The sequence below is a fragment of the Jaculus jaculus genome, chromosome 11, assembly GCF_020740685.1.
Source record: "Jaculus jaculus isolate mJacJac1 chromosome 11, mJacJac1.mat.Y.cur, whole genome shotgun sequence".
NCBI lineage: Eukaryota > Metazoa > Chordata > Mammalia > Rodentia > Dipodidae > Jaculus > Jaculus jaculus.
The window spans coordinates 102,778,061-102,804,101 of record NC_059112.1 but is presented as its reverse complement, the minus strand read 5'-3'; the positions used below and the strand labels follow the sequence as shown (position 1 = coordinate 102,804,101).

Genomic DNA, 26,041 nt, shown 5'->3' with positions numbered 1-26,041 from the left:
GCTTTTATAGTGATGGGATGCCAGGCCTTAGAATGCCCTCAAAGCCTGGTTTTTGTGCCCAACACCTCTGAAACTGTGTTAGACCCACTAAAGAGAGGCAGGGAGGAAGGTCATGTGTCAACATCTGGCTGTCTGCGACCCAAGCCTAGCTGAGATTGAGGGTCACTGCTGTGGGGCCTCTGCCCATGTGTTGGTGCACCCTTCATTTCTGCTTAGATTTCCGAGCACCCAGATGCACACTCGGGCTTTACCTGCCCCCCCCCCCCCCCGGTTGGCTCTTTGAACAATGTTGGTGGTTTTTTCCTATGATGTCTTTTTTGGAGTAGCTCTATTTAGTGGTTCCCAGTCTCCCCACTCTGCCATTGCTCTCGTCATAGCCAAGGTGGGCTCTGGGGACACCTCGGGTCAGACACAAGGACAAGGAAGCTCTTGGTCACCACCTCTCCTCACCTCATAAGCAGCGTTATCCAGATCCATGGCAGACTGAAGTCCCAGGCGCTCGCTTGTGCTCACGCGCTTTCTCTCTCTCTCTCTCTCTCTCTCTCTCTCTCACACACACACACACACACACACACACACACACACACTTTGCCCCCCCCCCCAGGAGAAGACCCGGCACGCAATAGCAGAGGCAAAGGGCAGAGCTGAGAAGGGAGCCAGCGAGGGAGGAGAGAGGAACAAGGCTGCAGCACACTGGCTGTCGGGTTTGTGCGCGAGGTCACAGGGCCGATTGATTTTTTACTGTTTCCCAGCATCACGCTGGCCGCATGGTGAGAAAATATGAATGCTGCCTGGCCTGGAACCTGAGCTGCAGCCTCAGAGTAAATCTGCTAATGAAAAGCAACTTGGGCAGCCTGTTTCCCATTCACAGCAGGGCCACCCTGGTTCCCCAGATACCCTCAGCATACTCGGGTCCTGTTACTGGCTATTGGGAGGCAGGCAGGGAGTCGCTGCAGATCTGAGAGCTTCTTGCCCAGAGGTCTGTGGAAAAGCACCTCTGTTCCATCTGAGCTGTCTTAGCCAGGCTCCAGACTCACACTCACTCGTCTCACGAGCTCCGGCAGAGCCGCCAGCCACCACGCTGCTCGCTAAAGCTAGATAAAGCTGGAGATGGATACACAGTACAGACAGGAGAACACTGACGCTGGATCCCCTGGTGTAGCCCACTTCTTTTTACAGAAGATTTTGAAGGCTGGAGAGATGGCTTAGCGGTTAAGGCACTTGCCTGTGAAGCCTAAGGACCCAAGTTGGCTTCCCCAGAACTCACGTAAACCAGAGGCTCATGGTGACATATGCATCTGGAATTCATTTGCAGTGGCTAGAGGCTCTGGCATGCCTATTCTCCGCCCCCCCCCCCACATATAAAAAAATATATATACTGAATTTTTTTTTTTCAAAAGAATCTGGGAGCTTAGGCTGGGGATGTGGCTCGGTTGGTAGAGTGATTTTGCTTAGCATTCACAACACCCTAGATCAGGTATGGTGGCTCATGTCTGTGACCCTAGCACTCAGATTGTAGAAGCAGGAAGATGAGGAGCTCCAGGATCTCCTCAACTACATTAGGAGCTTGCGGCCAGCATGGACTACATGAGACCCTATCTACAAAGAGAGGGAGAGAAAGAGAAGAGAAAAAGAACTTGAGGGCTGGGGGAAATGTGGCTCAGTGGGAGAGTGCTTGTCCAGCATGTGAGAATCTGCAGTATAGAAAAAAAAAAATGAGGTAGTTTATATTCTTTAAGTTTTCTTTAAATTTTTATTGTAATGAGTTTTTTGATTATGTATTTATTTGCAAGCAGAGAGAGAGAGAGAGAGAAAGAGAATATGGGCATGCCAGGGATTCTAGCTGCTGCAAACCAACTCCAGATGCATGCATCACTTTGTGCATCTGACTTTACATGGGTACTGGGGAATCAAACCCAGGTCATTAGGCTTTACAGGCAAGTAAGTACCTTAATGAATGAGCCATCTCTCAAGTCCTCAGTGTCCACAGTTTTTTATCATTTTTTTTTTAAATTTGAGAGTGACAGACACAGACAGAAAGGCAGAGAGAGAGAGAGAGAGAATGGGCGTGCCAGGGCCTCCAGCCACTGAAAACGAACTCCAGACACATGGGTCCCCTTGTGCATCTGGCTAACGTGGGTCCTGGGGAAATGAGCCTCCAACTGGGGTCCCTAGGATTCACGGGCAAGTGCTTAACCGCTAAGCCATCTTTCCAGGCCAGTATCCACATTTTTAAAATTCAGAAAGTTTTTCAGAGAGAAGCCTTACTCTTCTCCCAGGAAAACATGGTGCAGCTGAGGGAATCCCAGGGACCTAGGACAGCCTTTAGGCCAAGAAGCAGAGGCTGGTGACAGGCAGACAGGAACCTGTGGCATATGAGAACACAGACCTCAAAGGATTCGCTCAGCTGCACCATGTTTTCCTGGGAGAAGTGTAAGGCTTCTCAGAGATGGGTCTCTGTGGAGAAGCGGAACGCAGTTGGCGCATAGTCAGTTGGCTCACTCCTGCACCCTCCTCCTTCCCTTACCTTACAAGCCATCCAGTCTTCTGGGCTCTGTGGGTTTTTTTTTGTTGTTGTTTTCTTTTCTTTTTTTGAGGTAGGATCTCACTGTCCCAGGGTAGCCTCAAACCCACAGTGATCCTTTTACCTCTGCCTCCTGAGTACTGGGATTAAAGGCATGCACCACCACGCCTGGCCAGGTCTGTGATTTCTAACCATGGAATCCTCAGAAGTATCTGGAAAGAAGAAGGCAAACCCCTCCCTGGCAAAGCCCTGTACCAGACAGAGCACTTCTTTTCCCTTCTTGTATGAGTCAGTTTCGTCACTTAGAAAAGAAAGATAACAAAGGCCACCGTGTGAGAATGAGACCTCTCCCAGCAAGCTGCTAGGTCTCCCCTAAAGCTGCTTTTGTTTCCAGGGGCACCAGGCTCTCAGGTAAAGGGTACGTCCCTGGGCGCTTGGCATATGGTGTGGTTTTCCTGTAGCCTTTGTTTCCTGGGAAGCTGGAAGCTAATGGTGACATTAATGTGCCTTGGCTGGAAGTTCTCCTGATGTCACTTTCACTTGAAATGCACCCTGATATTGGCCTGACATCCGCTGGTTTTGTTACTGGGCCTCAGTTGTTGTCTCTCTGGCAATGGCTTTGGTCTTAAAAAAAGCAAGCAGCACCGATCTGTTCTGGGAGAGTGAGCCCTGGGCGGGGTGCAGGGTTAGGACTGAGCTGCACAGTATGGGGAATCCAGGGAGTGAATCCTGAGCCCCAGGCCCTTCCCCTTCACTTTCTGAGAGGTCCCCATGGAATCCCCCCACATAGACTAGCCATTTTCACATCTCCCAAAGGGTAGGTTTTGTTTAACCTGATACAGTTGCATGTCAGTCACACTCACAAGGCCCAGATTGAACAAGTGGCCCAGGCCAGTGGCTTTCTTGGAGGGTTTGGAAACCTTCATTTCACCCACTCCTCATCCCCCAGTTTTCTAACTGGCACATACCCCTGCCCAGCATGCAGTCTCTTACGGTTCTCAGTTTCAAGGTTTTGGCCTGCATGTGTAATCTTTGAGGTCTGGTGTGAACTCAGAGGGAAACTCACTCCCTTCACTGGATTCTACCAAAAACTCCATGTGCACCATGTAGGGAAATTGGGGGAGCATTTTCTAAAGATGTGTGGCTGTGAGCAGGGGTACCCCCCTAGCCCTCCTGATTCCTTCTGGCCATCATATCTGGGAAGCAGAATGGAAGAGAACATAACCCCGTTCCTGTAGAAGAGCCTTAGAAATACCACATGCCACTGATGTGTCTGTCACATGGTTTGGTGGTTTGAATCCGATGTCTGCCATAAACTCGTGTATTTGAATGCTTGGTCTCCAGCTGATGGCAAATTGTGAGGTATATCCTTGCTGGAGGAGTTGTGTTTCTGGAAGCAGACTTAGGAGGGCTATATCCATCTCCCCCTTGCTAGAGCTTGGCTCCCTCTCCTGCTGCTCTCCACCTGCTGTGGCAGAGGTGATGTCCAGCTTCTGCTCCTACCATGATTTCCCAGCTGTCATGGAGCATCCCCTCAAGGCTATAAGCCAAAATAAAAACTTTCCTCCCATTAGCTGCTTCTGGTCGGGTGCTTTGTCCCAGTAACTATAAGGTGGAGCCTTATAACAGAAATGGATCATGAGAGGAAAAGAGAGTTCTGTCCAGGCTGGGCTAGGTGCAGTTTGTGTGAGGCTGGCTGTCCTCTTCCTGTGTCCTGAGAACACGAGCAGGGTTGCATTTCAGAAGAAATGAGCTGGTTTGAGCAAATGGAGAGGGTACCGAAAGAAAGAAACGTTCTGAGCCATAGACATCAGCCTGCTTTAGCTGCAGTTGTCTGATGGATTTCCACCACTGAGACTGGACCAGCTGTTCTGCATTGGGACGGTAGGAAAAACCTGACCGTTTTGAAAGTGGGGATCCTGAAGGAAGAATGCTGATGGCATTTTCCTGATTAACAATTTGGCAGCAAAGTCTCCCTGGTGCTATGGGAGTGTAACCAATGTAGGAAAGAGGAAGAGTCATTGGAATTACAATGCAGTATTTTGGAAGTGGTCTCTGGGTGATGTGAAGCCAAGTTGTTGGAGTCCCTGTGTGGAGCCCCAGTGGAGCCATGAGGATGAAGTGGAGACCCCAGAGCATTTTAGAAATGCAGGACTATGGGATGAATACCAAGGACAGTTGCTGGCTTTGGATGGACATTTTCCCAAGCTATTAGCAGCCTAGCTGAAGGAGCAGAATTGAAACCCCAAAGATTTCGTTGCTGGTTGCAGATGTCAGACTTAGAACTGCAGGATTTGAGTTTTACCTTGTTTCTTTTAGATTTTGCATTGGTTCAGTCTTTCCTTCCTGTGCCCAATGCCATCTTTTGCAGTGTGGATGTTTACTCTGTGTCATTATGTGTTTTTGGTTTTACAGGCTCACAGTTAAGAGACCTTAGACTATCGGGATATTTGAACAGTATGAGATTGATTTAAAAAAACAAACAAACACGGAAGTTGGTCTGGTTTCATTTTACCTCATGGATGGGCATCAGTTTATGGGGGCCAGAGATGGAATGTGGTGGTTTGAACCACATGCCCCTGTAAATACATGTGTTTGGTTCTCAGCTGATGGCAATTTGGAAGGTGGAGCCTTGCTGGAGGAGGGCTGTTGTTGGGGGTGAGTGAGCTTTGGGCATTATAGCCAGCTCCCCCTGGCTGGAATTTGGCTCACTCCCCTGCTGCTGTTTTCCACCTGCTGTGGCAGAGGGGATGTCCAGCTTCTGCTCGTGACATGCTTTCTCCTGCCTTCAGGGAGCTCCCCCTCAAGGCTGTAAACCAAAAATAAAACCTTTCCTCCCATCAGCTGTTTTTGGTTGGGTGCTTTGTCCTGACAAGAAGGTAATTACAATGCATGGCTATGCCTAGTGGCCAGGTTCTGTAACTGCAGATGAAGGAAGAATGGATGGACACTGAGAAATAGCTAGAGATATCAGAAACACATCCAAAACCTCTAGCCCCAGAGCACGACAGGCACTAGCTAGTAAAGTAATGAAACTTACTTCACAAGATGCCTTGGTATCTTTGTGGTCATTTCTCATGCACTGGGTAGATGGGTAGAATCTCACACAGCTGCTGAGGCCCTGGACAGAGCAGACAGCTGGGCACAGGGCGAGAACAGCATCTTGCTGCAGAAACTTCTGCCCAAGCTCCACCCAGCACATGAGCCCCCCCAGGACTTGGTGGGGGGATTGGCAGACAGAAAGGAAACAAGAAGGAATTAGGAACAGCTGGACAAAGGCAGGAAGCAAGTGGTGTGTGTCCATAGGTCTGAGGGTCAGTCTGTGCTATTGAAAAAGAGGGGTTCCATTTCCACCTGATGCGGTTGCAGTTTAAGGAGGGACCTGTTCAAACAGTATTGGGGGACTAGAACTACCCCGAGTCCTGCGGATTCAACCAGGACCCTAAAAATGGAAGCAGAGACAAAACTGACCTGCCCCAGAGGCAGGTCCAGATGTGGGAAGGAAGCAGCTTTGACACCTCCCTCCGGTTCCAGCCCCACGAGGATGGTCCCAGCAGGCCAGGTTCCTCATTTTGTAAGGAGACAAAAGTGTGGATTTGTGTGTAAAAATCTCACTGTTTAAACACCGCTAACTGCAACAAACACATACACACATATGACATAGAGTGCAAGCAGGCTGGCAAGTGCCTGGACTGCTGTCACAGCTCTGGTTGCAGAGTCACACTGTAACCTGGCTTCCGTAGCGAGTGCTAAAAACACAGAGACCCACAGAGGGAGGCTGGGCTGAGGACTCCAAGCCAGCGTGCGTGACTTGGACTCGAACCTGACCTTTTGCCTCTGCCCAGTGCTGTCCTTTTTGTGGTATGTTTTGTGCTTGACAAAGACCAGAGAACTGAGCTATCCCGCTCCCAGAACGAGGAGGGGGCAGAGGAAGACAGACGGACCCCAGACCACCCCACACAGCCCAGGGCTCCTGGAAAGCAAAGGGACATGTCTCAGTGTTAGGGTCACCTACTTCCGAAGGTCATGCCTAGCCCAGCTCTGGGGAGGCATGTCAAGGTCCTGGGGAGTGCCCAGAACAGGTGAGTCTGCCCAATTCCCAGGCCACCTGTGTTCTTCCTTCAACTGATTTGTTTTGAATAACGTTCATATTAGGAAAGTTAGAAAACTCCGATAAGCCCCCAAAAGACACAGCTCACCACAGTCAGCGTACACTACCCACTGCCTCTGCCGGTCTCTGCAGTCTGCCTTCTCTGACCAGAGGCGGAAGCCTGGCGAGCCGGAATTTTTCTCAGTACCAACACACAGACGCACTTTCGTTCAGCCTGTGCCACATCTTGAACACCCCCCTGGACACTAGTCTCCCCTATGTCTGCATGTTTTGTCAGGGGAAGGATTTCATCATCTGGCTAGGTCAGAAGTCACTGGCCATCCCCCAGCATGGGACAGCTGCCGGGGCTACATACCGGTGCCTCGAACACCCTGACAGCCTGAGAGTTGAGCGTGTGGCTCTACCCACAGTGACTTCCACAGCATAACTTCCCACATGCCATCCAGTCAGAAGGCACACACGTCCCTTTGGCATGCATCCTGCAGGCTCTTCTTGGGACATACCCTGGGCAAGCCGAGTTTGTTAGCAGCAGAGAAGGTGCCAGAGAGCCTGCATCCCATGATCTTGTCTGTTTGTTTGCAAGGACTTGGCAGTCTGTGTGGGTTGACATAGGCCCAGAAGGCCTCTGTCGCCTTTGCCAAAGATAGCTTATCCAGAACTGCCTTGCCAGGGTGAAGCAAGAAAGCGAAGCCACACACCCCCAGCTCTTTCCGTCCCCCGCACTCCCTGACAGGGCAAGTCAAGGAGGCATGGGACCTCCTGAGATTGCAGCCGGCCTCCAGTGGGCAAGGTCTCTGACTTCTGAGCCCTGGTGCCATCTCACCGGGGACGCGAGCAGGAGAGGAGTGGGAGAGGGTATGTACTCAAAGCCTGTGCTTAGCCAGGTTCCGAAAACGATGGCACTGCTGGAGGCTGGAGATGTCCCTTCTCTGTCTGATTCTTGCCAGGTGCAAATTTTATTTCCAGGCCCGTTTCCCAAATGTGGGAAGTTTCCTTTGATTTCATTTTTCCTTTGCCTGTGCTGGAAGATAGAACCAGGGCCTTCTGCATGCCAGCCAGGTGCCCTACCACCGAGCCACAGCCCGGCCCTCATGAAAGAGCGTTAGTGTCCACGCTCATCCCTCCCGGGGGCGTTGCAGGAACAGAAGGCCCGTGTCTTCAGAGACCACCGGAGTCGGTGTCTTGCCACTCATCGGCTCAGGAGCGCACAAGGTTTGTCCCCAGCTCCATTTCCATACTTGCCCTGCGCTGTGCCGTACAGTGCCACTGGTGAATGGGCAGCTCCCAAAAGTCACCCCCCCACACACGCTTTGATTTGTTATAGGGTAATTCATTTGCGGAGACAAGTAAACAGCTTGTAAAGTCGGGGGAAGGGGGGCGGGGGTTGCCACTCTTGGTGATTAAGAAGTAAGCAGCTATAAAATGCATCCCATGAGGCTGCGGCAGATTGTCCCCATGGAATTTTCCCGAGTGGTGTTGGGATCCGCCTGATGCTGGCTGCCTTTCCTCTGATGGGATCTCGGCCACCGACAGTGGCTCACACAGTGCCGCTTCCAGGTTCTCCTGAAAGGTGGCCCTGCCATTCCCCCTGTAAGCAGCCCGCCAAGATAAGTAGTACCCGAGGGTGGCAAGTATCCACTGCCAAAAAAGAGCCCATGCTTGAGCTTTCCTGCCATACCTGGCGATGTGCTGGCCGCCAGGCCATATCCCTGCATAGTGGCCTTAATGTGTGTTGCCTGACCCCGGGGAGTTCCCGATGGCTCAGTTGACAATGGCAGCTATTCACAAACATTAGCACGAATGGTTGCCTCTTAGTCGCTGGTCCCATCTGTAGGCGAAGAGGTGAGGGAGGGTCAGTGCCCAGGCTTCTGTGGGGCCTGGGCTGGTTGCACGCTCTGCACTCGGCTGAGCACCGCACTCCTGTGCAGGGCCAGAGGCCCACACTGTCTCCATGGCAGCGGCCCCGCTCTGCACCAGCCCAGTTACATGACTGGACTCCCCTAAAACCCTACTTACTGTGTTAGTCACATTGGTTGCTGTGACAAAAATACCTGATACAAGCAATTTAAGGGCTGCGAATATGGCTCAGTGGTTAAAGGTGCTTGCTTGCAAAGCCTGTCACCCAGGGTTTGATTCCCCAACACCCGTCACCCATGTAAAACCAGACACAAGAAGTGGCCCATGAGTCTGGTGTTTATTTGCAGTGACGAAAGACCCTGGTGTACATGTGCGTGTGTGCACGCACATACACACAAAACAGATGTACAAATAAAAGGGATTCTTTTGTTTTGTTTTGTTTAAGGTAGAGTCTTGCTATAACTCAGGCTGACCTGGAATTCACTATATAGTCTCAAGGTGGCCTCGAACTCATGGTGATCCACCTACCTCTGTCTCCTGAGTGCTGGGAGTAAAGGTGTGCGTCACCACACCTGGCAAATAGAAGGTGTGTGTGTGTGTGTGTGTGTGTGTGTGTGTGTGTGTGTGTGTGTTTTTAAGGAAGGAAAGGTGCTGGCTTATTTGAGAACCTGAAGTCCAGTCTCAGCAGGGAAGGAAAGGACACATGTCTCCTCACTGCACCCACAGTCAGAAAGCAAGGAGTAGGAATGCAGCTTTTTACTGTCTGGGACCCCAGGCCAGGGGTGGTCCCCCTCCACTGAGGGCAGGTCTTTCTCCTCAGTTAAGCCTCTCTGGAAACGCCCTCATAGACATGCCTGTGTGCATGGGTGAATCCAAATCCACTCAGCTTGACTGTGAAGATTAACTGTCTCACTTAACAAACAGCCAGCAGCTGGCCACAGTTGGCCAAGCTCTTCTCAGCGCCTCCTGCCTTCCTGCATCCTGAGAAAGTGAGGCTGGGCCTGAAGGGCCTCCTGGAGGAAGGGTCAGTCAGAGCTGAACTTCAGGCTCCAGGCAGTGCAGGAGGTGGGGTCAGGGCCATGGCAGCAAGTGCACTCACTCAAGGAGTGGCCAGGAGGCTCACGGTCCCCCTCTGCTGATTGGACTGGCCCCCAACCCCGTCTCATGTTGGGGCAGCTTCTGAACTAGAAGGCGGAGGAAGCATGGTCCACAGAATGCCGTCACCACAGGTCCTGCTCAGGCCATGGGCTGGAGCTGTAACCTGGCTTCTGCACGGGCTCCTGGGGTTGAGGAGAAGGAGGAGGAGGAGGAGGAGGCATTGTGTCCCTTGGGCGTCCCTGTGTCTGTAGAGTATGAACTCCGACTCCTGGGCTCTTTGGAAGAGCAGAATGGAAAAGGGCAGAAGCCCTGCTCTGCAGGAAGCGCATGCCCTGGGTTGGGCTGCCTGGGCTGGCAGTGGGGCTGAGCTTTGTCAGAAAGAGTGTGCTGGGGCCTGAGAGATGGCATAGTGGTTAAGGCATTTGCCTGCAAGGCCTAAGGACCTAGGTTCAATTCCTAAGTACCTACAGAAGCCAGATGCACATGCACCCGGAGTTCATTTGTAGTGTCTGGAGGCCCTGGCCTGCTCAGTCTCTCTCTCTCTTTTCTCCCCCCTCTACAGTAATTAAATAAGTGAAATATTTAAAATAAAAGAAAGAAAAGAAAGCAAGTAAGCAAGCATGCTTGGGGCTGGAAAGATGGTTTAGCGGTTAAGGTGCTTGCCTGCAGAGCCAGAAGGACCTCGGTTCGATTCCCCAAGACCCACGTAAGCCAGATGCACAAGGTAGCACATGCATCTGGAGTTTGTCTGCAGTGGCTGGAAGCCCTGGAGTGCCCATTCTCTCTCTCTGTCTCTCTCTCCCTCCTCTCTCTCTCTCTCTCTCTCTCTCTCTCTCTCTCTCTCTCTCCTTTTCCCTCTCTCAAAATAAATAAATAAATAAAAATAAAATGTTTAAAAAAAGAAAGAAAGAACACGCTTGATGGGCACTTGTCCCCTTCCCCTCCCCTCCACTGGGGCTATGAGAGCTGGGAAAATTCCCCAGAGCTCACAGGTAGGCTCAGCCACTTACACGCCTTGCTGCGTCCAAGTTGGAAATCAAGGTTCACGGTCCAGGACGGAATACCTAAGGGATTGTCCCCTCCCTGGGTCAGATGACCACACAACCTCCAAGTCCCAGAGTTGCTCCAGAGTGGACTGGAGTTGGGAAGTGTGACCCAGCCTCTCAGAACCACAAACTCAAGAGCCGGAGCGCTCCTTTCTCCTGGGAACTTGCCAGCTTGGGCTTGGTACCCTCCCTTTGGCAGAGGCCCCAAGGATGCTGGCATCTCTGCATGAGCAGCTTCACCGGGAACCCTGGAAGCCCCAGGCTCCACCAGATGTTGCTGTGGCAGTACCAGCCCTGCCCTGGCCCAGCAGCTGGCTGCAGCCTTCCCCTTGAACAAGCCTCACACGTGTCCAGGTCAGGCCCTGACCAGCAAGGTCACTCGTTCCAGAGAGTGAGCCAAGACTCACAGGGAGCCAGGATCAGTAGGGTTGCCTTGACTTTGAGCTCCACCCACCCCTGCTGCCTGTGGGGGCAGGTGGCCTCAGTGTGTCTCAGACACTGCATGGGGCGGGGGGGGGGGGCACGCTCCTGCGGGCCTGCCAGCGTCCTCCTGCTCGATCACATTATGTGCTGTTGTCCCGCAGGCTTTGCTGTGGCCCAGTGCATAAACCAGCACAGCTCACCGTCCCTGTCGCCACCGTCACCGCCATCTACCAGCACGAGCACCGGCCGCTGCGACTCCGGGGCCTCATCCTCCACGCCCTCAGCAGCCCAGAGCCCAGCAGGTATTGGTCCTGGGACTGGTTAGGGGTGAGCTTTGGGAAACCCTCGCTTCCGCCATGACCGCCGACCCACAGCTCCACTTCATCACGGTGTCTGGAGGACACTGCTCTCCAAGATGGCATCCCCCGCCAGCTGGGTTAGCGTACCATCTCAGCTGCTCTACCGTAGGGCCTTCTTGCTTTCTGACCACAGAACTCGGGGGGTGGGTACCAACCAGGTTCAGTTCAAGTTGTAGGTGTCACCAGGAAGAGGCTCCCAGAGGTGACTGGTGAAGCGTGGGGAAAGAACTGTATCCTTCTCAGTGCCCCCAACGTCCCAGCTTCTTGTTTCGATATTTGGTGCCCTCCAGATGTCCCACTAGGAGCACACCTTGCAAACCCCATGGGTGGAGTCATAAACCACGATCCTTTAACTTTCACCAGTTAACAAGGCCTGATAAGACTGGAATGCCCCATGGCCCCCCACCTCATCTTGGACCACCTCTTGCCACTTGTACCCGAGCGCAGGGCTGTGCTGTGTCTGGTTCCAGCTGCACTGCCCCATGGGGTCTGCAGGGCCCCATGTCTCCACCCCACCCCTAGCTGGGGCCCTCCATGTCTCTGTTCCCACAGAGTCTGACCAGAGCCCTGCCCATCACACCTCAGGGCACCTGGCCCTCCTGTCAGCCAGTTCTGGGCTGAAGGAAGATGGGGAAAGCACACCAGGCATGCGCCTCTGCCCCGTCACCTTAGCCCTGGGGCCCCCACCCCTTGAGCGTCCCACTTTCCTGTCCCGTGCTCTCAGCTTCTGAGCAAAGGGTTAAGCCAGCCTGCATCCATGGCCCGGGGAATCCTAGCCCCCATGAAACCCTGTTTCCATGAGATCTCACCAGAGCCAGCTCATCACACAGGAGCCCTTCCAACTCTGCCTACTCCAGGACCCCGGTGAATGTGGGGTCCAGGTTCCGGCAGTCCCCAAGCTCGCAGAGCTTAGGTCTTCCTTCAGAGCAAAGAATGGCCCCTGTAAGCCTCCTGGTCCTGGTCCCGTCTTCTTCGGTGCGTAGGGTCCTTCCTCGGCCATGCAGGCCGTGTGCACACCCGGCGCGTGTGGGCCCTGCTGTGTCTCCCCACACACACAGATGCCTCTGTTTGCCAGCACTCCTGGGGAGGAAAATCTTTTTTGTGGCTTTGACTGCCTGTCTTCCTTGTTTTTTCTCCCCCCAGGTCTTTTTGTTTGTTTGTTTTTTTGAGGCAGGGTCTCACTCTAACCCCGGGTGACCTAAAGCTCACTCTGTAGCCCAGGCTGGCCACCATGCCTAGCCCCCTCCCTTCCATTTCTTAAGGATCACAACCAACAGCCCAGTGCGCAGATGGCCATACACTTCGGCCCTTAAAACTGAAACCAGAGAAGCTCCCATTATCACACCAACCCGCCAGCGTGTGTAGCTTCCCCGCCTTGGCCTGCACCAGCCCCTGTGTCCTTGTCCTCGCCGTTCCCTGCCTGCTGCCAACAGCGTGTCTTCCTGTCTCACAAACCCAGGAGCCATTGGCCCTGCTGTCGGGCGGCAGGTGGCTCCAGGGGACAAGGGATGGTCAGGAGCTCTGAGGTGTCTGCTCCCGTTCACTGCACCCCCGGCAGGCCTGCAGAGACAAGCAGGCAGGCCCCATTTTTTATGCACCATGACAGTAAAAGCCCAGAGTCTCCCTCTGCACACACTGAGATAACTCACCTCCCGGCCTGTAACTTGCGCTTTTTCCCTGGTGGGGAGCTGATGCCCTAAGATGCGGCTATCGATCCCGCGAGGAGAGCTTGGAGCCAAGTGAGCACCTCCACCTTGCCTCCGGCCACACTCCGGCCTTCCCATCCATCCAGATCAAAGCGCGCGCTGCTTCCCTGCAGGGTGGGTCTGACCAGAGCCTCGGCCTCGGCCTGGCGCCCTTGCCTGCACTAGAGGGAGACCCAGGAAGAGGGGGTGGGAGCCCCTCTGCCAGTGGCTGGGTTTGACACTGCCCAGTGCTTAGGCTTCCACTCAGGGAGGGCTCCCCAGCGTGGCTTGCTGGCCAGACTTTCCACCAGCCAATGACTCCCACAGTCAGCCAGAGGTGGAATCCTCACAAGACCCACTAGCAACAGGCTGACCCCAGAGGGGCCTCTCCCTGCAGCTTGTCCACCTTCTCTGCCCAGGGAAGCATGGCTTTTCCATGGGCCGCTTTCCTCCGCATGGGTCTCGAGGACACAGCATGAGGTCAGAAGCATTTCTGACCCTTTGTTTATGAAGCCTCCCAGAGTTCAGGCCCCTTGAGGCCAGGATGGTAAGCTCCACGGGCTTCTGCCACTGAAAGCACACTTTGCGCGTCAGTGGTCTGCTCAGGAAGGGGCTCACTCGATGCCGTCACCAGTGGCAAGACAGACCCACTGCCCTGCTACTGTGCTCCGTGGCTGTGCGTACTCAGACCGTGCAAGGCGATCAGTAAGCCTAGGCCCTTCCCAAAAAGACAGCCAAGTGGAAAGATGAAGGGCCAAGGCTGCAGCAGGGCAGAGCATCACTGGGTCCCAGTCATGTGCCGACAGTCTCAAGCTAGGAATGGTGGCATGTGCCTGTCATCCCAGCACTTGGGAGTTGGAGGCAGGAGGATCAGAAGTTCAAAACTAACCTCAACTACATAATAAGTTCAAGGCCTGGGTTTCACAAGACCCTGTTTTGAAAATAAGACAAAGCAAAACTTGCTGTCCATTTCAAGATCGTTGGAAGAGCAAATTTTGAGTGTTCCTAAGCAGAGAAATGATAAGTGTCTGGAGTGCTGGAAATCTTAGTGCCCTGACTTGATCACCACGAACTCAGGACACATATCCCACAAACACAGACACAGAAGAATTGCGGTCAGCTTAAAACTTGAGGATCTCATGCTGACTCATGCTCTTCTAGCATCCCCATGGCCTGAGCACCACCAGTCAGCGTGAGCTTCTGCCCAGCCCCCACACACTACTCTGGTGTGCACTGGGCAGCACAGTAGATACCCATCCTGCCGTGCGCTGGGCACAGACGCACCCTCACTGAGGCCTGCTGTGCTCCGTCCCCCACTGGACACCGGGAAACTCAGCAGCTCCAGAAGACCGTGGAACTTGTGCGCCATGATGCCGCTAGCCAACAAGAGAGTGCACATGTTGAATCCTGTCCTTGGCAACTGCAGAGCATGCTAAAACTACCCAGCAGAATTTCAGGCACCTCTCCTGAGTCCTTCTTGGGTACTTCCAGAGGTGTCCCAGGGCCCGAGGCCTTGGTTAGGATCTGACTATAACGGCTGTGATGCACAGCATTCCTTTCAACACACTCAGTAGTCTATGACCCCAGCTACAAAACAGCCCGGCCATCAAAGCCTGGGGTCTGGTACATCCCCAGGCAGTAGACAGCTGGGCAGAGTGGACTCTGGTTAGGGACAGGATAGCAGCCTCACAAACAGCAGCACAGTGGACCCCAGATAGTCAAACTAGAACTCAAACTGAGTGGTGGGTTATTTGCCCCACTTTGCCCAAGCTCAGAGGGCCTCATGTTTCTCACCACATCTATCCCAGTACAGATGTCCCTAGGTTTTTGTAGAGCTTCCAGCCTGAGCTCCCAGGAGTTAATGACTCAAGCTGTCCCTCTTGGTCCTGAGGCCTGACCCAAGTGCTCCGTGTGCTAACCAGACCCTCTCTGGCTTCTCGGTCCTCTTAGTGGTATCTCCATGGAGCTTCTCAGACTGACTTCGGCTGCCCTCCCCCACACACACACACTTCTTGTAAGCAAAAAAGCTTGTGTTGAGGACCTGCCATCCCAGGTTTTAGGGACACCAGCTGGCAAAGCAGGGATCTCAGCAGGAGCAGCCAAGGCCCATCAGATGACCACAGAGACATGTGCCTCATTGGAAAGCACAGACCACTGTGGAAGGATCCTGGGGTTCCTGCATTGGGTGCCACTGGAGACGAGCCAAGGAATGTGTGCTGCCTACCCCAGGGCCCAACTCTTTGCCTTCCTGAAGACAGGTAGAACCTCTCCTTAGGACCCTCCTCCCTGCAAACTGTGCCCTTCTGAGCACAGACTGGGGGTGACATGTCTGAGAAATGTCCCCATGTCCATCAGGGCCAGGGCTTCAGGGTCTGCAGGCGCAGCACAGGCAGGCGTACTCTGCTGGGGAGGGGGGTCACTGAGGAGTCACTGCCAGGCTGTGTTAGCCGAACGCTCTCCTGAGTGCCCCCCGTGCCATAGCCTCTGGCTGCTGCAAGTGGCTTTTTAGTAAGTGCTCAAACTGAGGGCCCAGAGACACCCAAAACTGAAAGAGCACCCAAACCGAATTCCCAGATGACTCAAGGATCTGAGAGAGACAAGAGTGAGGGCTTTGTGTCCCAGTCAGATTTTTGGCCTGTTCAAAGTTACATCTGAGGAAATTTGAGTGGTCTGTTTGAGCACCCCATTCGCCACTCAGTCTGTTTACCCACTGCCCCTTTTGTGTTTTGGCTCTTTCAGACAGGGTCTTGCTTTAGCCTGGGCTGTCTGATCTCGCTGTGTATCACAGACTGGCCTTGGGAGCATTCTCCATTCCCCTGCCGCAGCCTCCCGAGTAGTGGGCTGTGCAGGTGCCATGATGTCTGACTACACTGCCCTGCTGATGGCACTTTTAATATTTTGAGCTCAGTCTCGCCATATAACCCAGGCTGGGCTTAAGCAATCTTCCTGCTTCCATCCACCTCAGCGTGCTGGGGCTACATGCAGATGCCTTGGCGTCCAACTCCACTGCCCTTTAAAGAAAGTGCTTTGGAGCAGTTGGCACCTTCTGGCAAGAGCTGGGCACCCTGTAGTTCTGTGTACACAAACCAAGCACCATGTGAATAAATGCAACTAACTTGATGGGCCTCCGCCTGATCTCCAGTGAGAAAATCACAGGGCTGGAATCAGCATGTCCTCCCTTAACTTTTATGACCTGGAATTCGCTGTGAAGTCTGAGGGTGGCCTCGAACTCATGGTGCTTCTCCTACCTCTGCCTCCCGAGTACTGGGATTAAAGGCGTGCGCCACCACACCTGGCTCTATTTTTGAGACAGAGTCTGGCTGGCCTGGAACTCAAGTTGCTCCTACTTCAGCCTTAGAGTGCTGGGATGACAGGCACCGCCACCACAGCCAGCCTCTGCGTGGAATCCCGATAAGAAACTGTCCTGGTGACCCCCCCCCCCCCAGCTCCTTACTTCGGATATCTCACATGTCTCAGCCACTGCACAGCTTCCTGGTAAACTGCTTTAAGGAGGAGAGCAAAAAAATTGCTCATGGGAAGTGATGTCAGAGTACAGGTCAGTCTGCGCTTCTAAATGTCCGTTTTGGAGTGTATCAGGCCACTAAAAGCTACTGTCACCATTGGCCTAACAAGAAGAAATAAGGAGCTGTCTCCTGTGGGGCAAGCCTCAAGATCCCCTGCATCGTCCGGCCTCCGATTCCCTCTCATGTGCTTCCTTTGAACACCCCTACACTCCCTGTCTGGCCCTGAAGGCCAGGCAGCCTGACCCTCACTGAACCCCAGTTTCCAGTCCAGGGAGACTTCAAAGACAGAAAGAAACTCTGAGGGAAAGACGTTCTCTTCTCTCTGGTTTTCCCTGTAGAGTGGTTTTTGTTTTCAAGGGTGACAAAATGCACATAACACGAACTGTGCCACTGTGGCCACTTTCAGGGTATGGTCCGTGGTGCCTAAGCGCACTCCCGCTGTGCCCCGTGGCACTGTTCTGAGCTCTGCTCTTGGCTGAGTTTGTCAGAGAGCACGTCTCCTGCACACTCCAGGAGCCACCCCATGTTGCTGTGCCAGAGCGAGTGCCTGCTCAGCCACTGGGCGCCCTTCCTGTGCTCCAGATTTGGGCTTCCAAGGTGAGGAACACCAGCTCACCCTGGGTGTCACCGTGTGGGCCAAGGGAGGGGCCGGGACACCCAGGGCTCCCTCCGTGGGCTCAGAAACCTGCCTGGTTCACTTGGCTGGTTTGGCTCCCATCCCCCAGTCACGCATCCTGCCCTCCTTTGCCTGGCCTGCATTTTCCAGTCTACGGCAGGACTCAGGTAACACTGACAGGCCCTGAGCTTTCTGACCAGGACCCGAAGCTGACCCAAACCTCTCCTTTCCAACAGGACGGAACGATTTCTGTCCCTAACTGTCGCATGAGTAAACAGTCTGGTCCTTACATCTGGCCCTGGCTCCTTCTGGAGGGCAGTGCAGGAGTATCCTATCTGCATGAGGAGCTGGCAGTGCGGGCCCAAGCGTCCAGGAGCCCACACTGGGCACAGCCTTGCTGCCCTCCCTCGTCGGTGCTTGGTGTTCGTCGCTGCTCTGTGTCCCTCTCTGCACGTCACCTTCGCTGTCCCCTTGTTAACGGCTCTCTATGATCTGTCGCTGTGTTTCCCTCTAGTCAGGAGTGGCAGGAAAGCGCGCCGGCGAGGGTTCAGCCTGTCCGAGGCCGGCAGTCACGGCGGCCACTGGGTTTAGTGCTTCGACCGGCAGCTGCTACGGCACCTCGTGCGCAATCCACGAAGGCAGGTCTCTTTCAGGAGCCCCTGTGGGCCACCGTGCCCCTGCTGCACACATCAGGGTTGGCACAAGCAGGGTGGGGCACAGGCCACGCCAGAGAGGCTCCAGGCCAAGAGAGAGAGAGAGACATCCTGATGGCAGTACTTTCTCAGCCTCCTAGAAGCCAGCCTTGCCCTTTCTGTCCTTGGACTGAAGACCACATTCCTGCACCTTTGCCCTCAGCCCAGTCCTTCCTGAGCACCCCAGAGAACGCTGTTGTTCTTATCCCCGAAATCCCACCCAACATCAGGCTCAGCATGACCGCCACAGAGCTGGCCCTGAGCTGGAGGCTCTGTCCCAGTGTGTCTCCACAAGCCACTAAGGTTCAGGCCACCTATTTGCTGGAGAGCCGGGCAGTTGTAAAAAGCAGCCTTTCTCTTTTCTCCTGCCCCTGCCCAGTGCCACAGACCACCTTCCTGATAGAGAGACCATCAGTGAGTAGGACTCCATTAGCCCCCTCCAAGGTTCGTTGCTCACACTAAATGTCACTGGAGAGCTCGCTTTGTGAGAGCCAGGGCCTCTGCCCCTCCTGTGACATTTCTCCTGGTTACTGATCGTCCTCATGGTGGCAGTTGCTTGTCAGCAGGAACCTTTTGCCTTTTTTCTTTGCCGGCTGTCCTGCCAAGCTTTGCCTCAGCTTGCTATGCAGAGCTCTCCTTGCCTGCCCTGCGGCACCCGCCTGCCTGTCCAGCCCACGCACAGCCAACCTGTGTTGTCTCTGAAACCACCGCTCACTTGACAGGACCCAGCGAGGCCCTGCCCAAAGCTGAGAATGCACTTCTGAGGGCATCGGCCTGGGAGAGAGGCCACTGCCGTGGAGTCCTCACAGGCCACAGGCCCAGCGGCCCGTCGGCTTTCATGGAAACGTAGACACTGCTTACCACTCTGCCCTTGACTGTGCCTCATCAGCACATGGCCAGGAAGTGGGGCTTTTCTAGAACCCTCATTTCCTGAGTCCAGTTTATGGCCGTGGGCTTGAAACCCCCAAAAGAGCGTGCAAACTGAGGCCCCACGGTAACCTTTACAGTTCTGCCATCAAAAGCCTAGAGCATGGCAGGGCTGGGTAGCTTTTCCCGGGGTAGGGGGGACCTGCCACCCTTTGCTCTCCGCTTAGCTGGATGGAGGACCACATTCAGGAAGTCATTCTTAGCAGTGTGAGAGATGGTGAGTGTTGCAGAGGTGGGCATGAGCGCATTCTGTTTTTCCAGTTAAGACAGCGAGAGGGCTGGGGAAATAACTTAGTGGTAGCAGCTCTTGCGGCCCTGGGTTCAATCCCCAGCACCACGAGATAAAAGAAAGGGCAGCCCAGAAAAAATAAAATAAAATAAAGAGTTGTTTTTGAGGGACAGCCCAACCCTTTCATTCTCCTTTTCCTAAAGAAGAAATAAGCTTTGTAAGGGAGTTGTTGTTTTTTTTTTTAATGGATTTGACTAGACCTATCCCACATTCTTTGTTCTCATCAGCAAAAAAGCCATTAGGGAGCTAGGGAAGAGCGGGGAGAGAAGAGATGAAGGAGATGTGTGACCCTCCTGTCCCTGGATGGGCAGTGGCTCTGCCTGGAAGATTAGTCATTCTTAGGCTGTCTCATCAGCTGTGGCCCATGTGCAGGAGTTTCTGGATGAGCCAGGCCCATAGAAGCCTGCCTGGTGGTCACCGGGCTGGTGAGCCCTGCTTCCCTGGAGAACCCAGCTGTGGTGAACAGCAGGTGGCTGGTGTGAGGGCACACAGGGACCAGAGCTGAAGGCACCTGCACAGCGCAGCATTCATGAGCAGTGTGAGCTCCGCACTGCCTGGATCAGCTCGCATCCCAACGCTTTTCCTACCAGTTCTCACAGACTGGCGCCCATGGTCCCCTCAAGCATGGACAGGCCCAAAGCACCAGGCCATGGTTTTCTCTGTGCCCTGTCTCCTATGCATGCTTTCTCCTCTTTTTTTTTTTTTTTTTAAAAAAAAGCCAGACTGGGGTTCCGTGGTGGCGCACTTGGCTAATGTTATGTCCAAGGCCCTGCATTGCAAAAATAAATAAATAAAAAGGCCTCGAATGGACTTACTTAGAACCTTCCAGAACCCATCTTCCCCAAGGGAGCCTTGTGGGAAGAGAGGAGTCAGCATGTGCCCTGGAGGTGCCAGTGTGTGCCGCCTGTCCTTCCCCTGCAGAGTCTGCCCTGCTCCTTCATCCCATCTTTTATGTTGCCTGGTTTTATTTTGCTCCTTGTTTTTCCATTCTCTGCTCTATGTTCAGTTTGCCTTTCTGTTTTATTTTGGCTTAGATGAGAAAGAAAGAAATTCAACTGGAATCACAGTGTTCGGCAGCCACCTCCCATCTCTCTTCCAGGGGCCCCGGGTGCTTGTGCAGTTACCCTAGCATAGTTGTGGGCATAGTTGGCACCTTCTGCTCAGACGCCTATTGATTCCCAACATCCATGCAATTAAGAACTCGCTGCCCTGGCAGAACACCCAGTGTCTTCTCTCAGGGTCACCAAGTGCCCGAACTCTGCAATCCGAGAGGGTATTCCCCTTGAACTCCACTCACTCCAGGCTGACTCACCATTGGAAAACAGATGAACAAAATGGGCCACCATCTGTCCCCAGACCAATGCAGGATTTTGAAAACACCAAAAAGAGAATGGGGGAGGAAAGGAGGAAGAAGGGAGGGGGGGAGGGAAAGAGAAAAGGAGATAAGGAGGAAGGGAGGGAGGAAAGAAGGAAGGCACTCTGAAAAGGTCTGTGTCTAGTAGACCTGGTGGTTGTTCTGTATGGCCAACTATGGAAACTGAGGCTAGCAGGCAAGCCTGCCCCCTTCATGGGTGCCAATTCAGTGTCCGGAGCAGGCCAAGGTAATCCACAGACCAAAGATTTGTAAAATGGAAAGTTCTGAATTCCTCTCTTAAATATTGCACTGGGTTCCTCATTGGCAAATACATCCATGTGTGGACTCTGGAAATGGCTTGGAATTCTAGGCATACCCAAGCCCGTTTACTTCCCAGTTTTATGCATACACCAACAGGCAGCTAGTCCAGACTTGCCCATACACAAAGCCTGCCTGGGCCGGGTCTCTGCACCCAGGAACCTCACCTTGATAATCCACAAGACCTAAGTTTTCCCTTGCTGTCTCAAGTCAAGGACCCTGGGCCCTGAGTATTCTCCCCGGGGATACATAAGACGAACTTTAGCAGTTTGTGAGCGGAACGAGGTCACACCCCTCACGCCAGCAGTCTCCCACCCAGATTTCAGCCTCAGTTGAGGACAGGAGCATCAGGGTGCTAGCTGGGCACCATGTCACCAGGGCTAAGCGTCCTTGTTTTTTTCTTTCCCATCCAGATGCCCCTACCAGTCTTGAACAGCCTCAGCCTCACCTTGCTGACCAGTTGGTGATCGTGAACGAAACAGAAGCCAACCCCAAACCCAGCAAGAACTTGACCAGGGCCACGGAGGTGGACACCGCACACCTGTCCCCCAGCCTCCTCCCAGCCCAGCAGCCCGCCATCTCCCTGCTCTATGAGGACAGTGCTGACACGCTGAGCGTTGAGTCGCTGACCCTTGTCCCTCCAGTTGATCCCCACAGCCTCCGCACCCTCACTGGCATCCCCCAGGCTCCCGCACCAGCAGCAGAGTGCCCAGAGACTCGAGATGACGAGGACGCATGTGCAGAGCCTCCAGGCCTCCCAGAGCACTGAGCCGACACGGGGCCTCCCCTTAAATGTGTGGCCCGCTGGCAGGGACCTCAGTACAGTTGACAGCAAGGCCAGCCACCTATCCTGCACCCCTGGCATGGAAGGACAACCACTCTCCATTTGATCTCTTTGAGAGCAGGCTGGCAGCCCTAGCGACAGCCTGCTGCATGCAGGTGACAGTGATGGAGGAAGCCAGGCCCTTGTCTCTGAGCCCGACAGCCTCAGCCCTGGCATCCTTCTTTTAGATGGCATCTGTCTCCACTCCCAGCGTGCATAGAAGAAGCCGACGAGGTCACTTTGGGTAGAAATCTGTAGAAAAGCAAACCTAGATAAACATCTCTTTGGGGCTATTTATTTTCTGGTTTTGGCAGCACATGAAAAGATTTATTTAAAGAGCATCTATGGGTGGGGGGAGTTCCAAAACAGTTCTCAACCGTAAGGTTTGATGTCGTGTTAAAAGCATATGAACCTGTCAGAACTTTATTTCCCTTTCTTTTGAACTTCTTGGTGTTCTGTTTTCAGAGTTCCGGGTGACACTTTCTCTGTTTTCCTAAATGATGCTTATTTCTCGGTCGTGAGCCTGTGGAATGATAGTCTCTTCCTGAAATGCTAAGATGAATTTTCACCAAGAAACCAGGGAGATTCATGTACTCTCAGGTACATGGAGTGAGAGGGCTGGAAGCTTCTGTGCTGTCCCTGGGCTCAGGGTCCTGGGAGCAGATGTCAGCACCACAGAAGCATGGCTTCCAGCACCATCTTGCCGCTATCTCTCTTCATCTGAGAAAGAGCCATTTAGGACATGGAGGCCCGGACTCAGTGGCCATGATGAGAATCGAAGGATTAAAGATATGAGAAGCCATCTATTGCAAGGCAGGGGCCCGAGAAGGCCAAGTGTGCCCCTCTCCTCTCAGCTGCTGGTGCCACCGCGACCCAGCCCCGATGTGGAAACCCCACGGCCCCATTCCCAGTCGGACATGTGCAGACAAGGACCCAGCTCTGTCCCACGCCAATGCCAACCCTTCCTTTTCCTCACAGCATCTCTTCCCCCCTCTGCACAGCAATAGCTACAGCTTTCCTTCAGCTGTGGCCACGAGAGTTGTCCTGGAGATATGCCACCCTCTTGCCATCTGCTGGTCAGCAGAGCATGGCCCTCACCACTTCTGTCCACCTGGCTTCCCTACAGGCTCAAGGCCAGAGCTCAGCCTCCTGAGGAGAAACCAGGAATGCCCCTGCCAGGAGAGCAGTGGTGCCCTTGGGCACAGGCCCACCCTCTTTTTACTATAACAGGGCATAAGAGACAAGAGTAGGCAGAGAGGAGGCCAGGCCTGCGGGTCTGTGGGCGGAAGTCCCAAAGACCCCAGCAAGAAAAGATAAGCCACCAAATCAGCAGAGTCGCTGGGAAGGGAGGAAGAGGCCATCGGAGAAGGGGAGTGGTGGCTGCTCGGGAGAGGGGCTCCCAGGTCCTGAACCAGCCCTTGTGTTGTGCTTGTTCAGTTGGGGGAGAAGAGGACATAGGAGCAGGCTAGCCCCATCTTCAGCAGAGCTCTGCACTTCTGGTTTTGAAATGACAGCCCTAGGGCAGCAGAAATGTGAAAATGCAGCTTCCTTGCCCTGCAGCGCAGCTGTGAGGAATGAGCCCACAGCCACCCTAGCCTGCCTGTGCCCGTGCCAGTGGGCCAGGCCCTCCCCGACCACCACCAGGTTGACCCACTGTGCCCCTAGTTACTGGGCAAGCACAGTAAGAGGCTGTGGTTAGGGTAGGTAGCAAGCCTTCAGGGCCAGTCACTGAATAACGAAAAACACTAGGCACTAGGCTTCCACCCTCTGGTTCTGGCCAAGGACGGTTCTGTCCCCTGGCTGGTTTGCAAGATGGTCCCCAAGGGCTTTCTGTAGCTGGAAGCCTTAAGGACCCCTCCAGGTGGAAGTGGGGATTCTGGCCATGTCACTGGTGAACAGGGGCATGCACGTTAGTGCTGGAGCTCAGATGCCTAGAAGAGGCAGCTGGCTAGGGCTCTGAAAAGGGACCCTTCCTCACCCAGGAACCCACGTTTTCACAGCAGTGAGTCCACCTGGGTCTTCAGGAGCACCCTGCAAACCTGCTGGTGGGCTCCACCAGGCAGGCCTAGCCAGACAACTAGGAGTCTCCAAGCAGGCCCAGAAGAACCCGTAGCCCAGCCTCTGGCCCGGGGACCCCCACCTCCAAATCACCATAGCGAGTACCACAGCTGCCTCCCCACAGCCACCATTGGGTCCCTGCAGGGGCCTGAGTGGCCAACGCTGGCCACACAGACTCCAAACCTCATCTTTGGATGTTGGTGTGTGGACACCCATGTTCCTTTTCAATTTAGAGGCCCGGATTGTCGGGGGACAGTGAGCTCCCCAGATGGCAGGGGTAGGAACAGCAGGGCCCATGCATGGGGGGGGGTCCTCCATCAGTAGACCCACCTCCACTACCAAGCAGCCTGGCTGCCGTCTGCGGAAGACGACCACCCAGACGTTTGCAGTGCCAGGTGCCACGGGGCTGGGTGACAGCGCCCCTCCTGAGGGCAGCACTGGCTTTCTCCGGCCTCTGAGAAGCATGGCTGTAAATTCACGGGGAGTCCACTTATCTTGTCCAGATGCAATACGTAAACGAGAGCTCTCCTGCGGCCGCGATGGGCAGAACGCGTGGCGCGCCTTCTCCTCCCAGCGCAGAGGAGTGGGGGCCGGGAAGCCCGGCGTTTCTCTCCAGCCTCGGGAAGTACCTGTTTTGGCCACTGTGACTCAGGCTTCTTAGGGACTGAACCCAGGGGTGGAAATGAAAACTGTAACTTCCTTGTAAATTGGAACTTGGCAATAAAAGTGGGGGGAAAAAATGAACAAGAATGCAGCCTGCTGTTCCTCAACACTGTGGCGGGAGGCCCTGGCCCGGCCCTGGGGAAGGCTCGGTCCCTGCCGCTCGGGCGGGTCCGCGGGATACCAGGACTGGAGCCCTATGCGCACCCAGGGGCGGCAGGTCTCTGGGTGCAGTCCGTCCTGCCCAGGGCCCAGAGCTTGGGTTGGTTCCGCCTCCCGCAGCCTCTAGATGCCCCGTGCCCCCATGCAAGCCTCAAGCTATGTGTGTGCCACTCCTGCTTGCCCGACAGCCACTGCGTTCGTGTTGCTGGGCCCAGAGGCTCCGCACCTGAGGCAGAATCGGTCATGTGGCATACTGGGGGAGCCACAGTGTTGGGACGTGCCCACCTGCACCTGTGTGAGCCCTGGTAGTCTCTGGAAAGACGATCATAGCATAGGTGCGGCTGGTACCTAGTCCAGAAATACCTGAGAATTCCAGGGTCTTGAGAGAAACCCCAAAACAAGCAGCCGGGTGCCCGCGCCACCCTGAGGCTGGGCTGAGGGAAGAAGCCCAGCTGTGCCCTGGCAGCCAGCAGGGCCCTTCTCTTCCCAGCCGTGTTTTCCCAGCTCCTTGGAAGTCCTACCATGAGGCCTGGGACTGCAAAGTGTCGGGTTGGATCTTGCTCTACACTGGGTGTGGCCGTCGCTGGCGCTGTTTGCCAGGGACCCCTGCGGCCCTCTTCATCCCACAGCAGCCCTGCTTTGAGTCACAGACGTTCACATGGCCTTAGTCTAGAAAGGGAACTTGCTGGAAGGAGGCACCCAGGCAAGATGGCAAGGACCCTGAGGCTGGTGGAGTCAGGGAACAGCAGCAGTTGCAGGCTCGGCTACCCCTGTGCCCATCCCAGCGCTCCAAGCCAAGGCCCAGGTCCTGACGGTAGGGTCACTTGGGTAGAGGGTAGAATGCCCCTGCCTCCTGGTATCCCTACATAGGCGAGGCGTGGCGTCCATGGCTTTGCCCAGGCCCTCTGCCTGCAAGCCCAGGCTCACGTGTTCTTTGTGCTGGTCTGAAACCCACACGGTAGGGAGAGGCACGCGTCCCCAGGCTGAGACAGGAAGAAGGGGCATGGGTGGGTGTTGGAATCATCCAGAACTCATGTCCAATACCCAGAACTGCTCCTCAGACTTAGTCAGTGAGCTGTTCAGTGTCTAGCAGAGATAACATACCATCGGTACTCAGCCATGGAGAGATGCAGCCTGCTCTATAAAGGGACGTGGGTGCCACTGGCTGGCTGCTGGCAGGTGACACCCGGCCGCCGCCACCACCCCAACCCCCACAGCCTCCTCACGCCCAGCAGCCCTGCTTCAGGTGTGCGGCCCTTCCCACATCTTGACGACCTCCCTGTACGGAAGGCTGTTGCTGGAAGGATGTGTCCCAGAAGGGTTCCTGGCCAGCCACAGCAGCTTTTATTTTACTTTTCTCTCCTTCCTCGCTCATCTTTTCTGTGGAAGGTGAAGTCTGGAGCCAAGGGTGTTCCTGGTGTGTCCCTGAGCGGTACGTGGCCGGGATCAGGGCCCCCGTCGGCTTGGGCTGGCTTATCCATACCCAAGGACACAATGACCTTCGTGATCGTAGGG

The 26,041-nt window shown here is 54.4% G+C and overlaps 1 protein-coding gene across 7 annotated transcripts in view; it reads left to right on the top strand.

Annotated features, from left to right (window-relative positions):
• Clec16a (C-type lectin domain containing 16A) overlaps window positions 1-22,162 on the top strand; it is a 237,136-nt gene extending 214,974 nt beyond the window's left edge. For 5 of the 7 annotated variants that reach the window (XM_045161465.1, XM_045161463.1, XM_045161461.1 and 2 more), the window contains 2 exons: window positions 11,221-11,361; window positions 21,237-22,162. In XM_045161465.1, coding sequence (XP_045017400.1) covers window positions 11,221-11,361; window positions 21,237-21,592 — 497 coding nt within the window. In that variant the 3' untranslated portion in view covers window positions 21,593-22,162. Of the gene's footprint in view, window positions 1-11,220; window positions 11,362-17,757; window positions 17,886-21,236 lie in introns of all 7 variants that reach the window. The other 2 variants (XM_045161466.1, XR_006639585.1) reach the window with 2 other exon arrangements.
• Window positions 22,163-26,041: the final 3,879 nt, after the last annotated feature.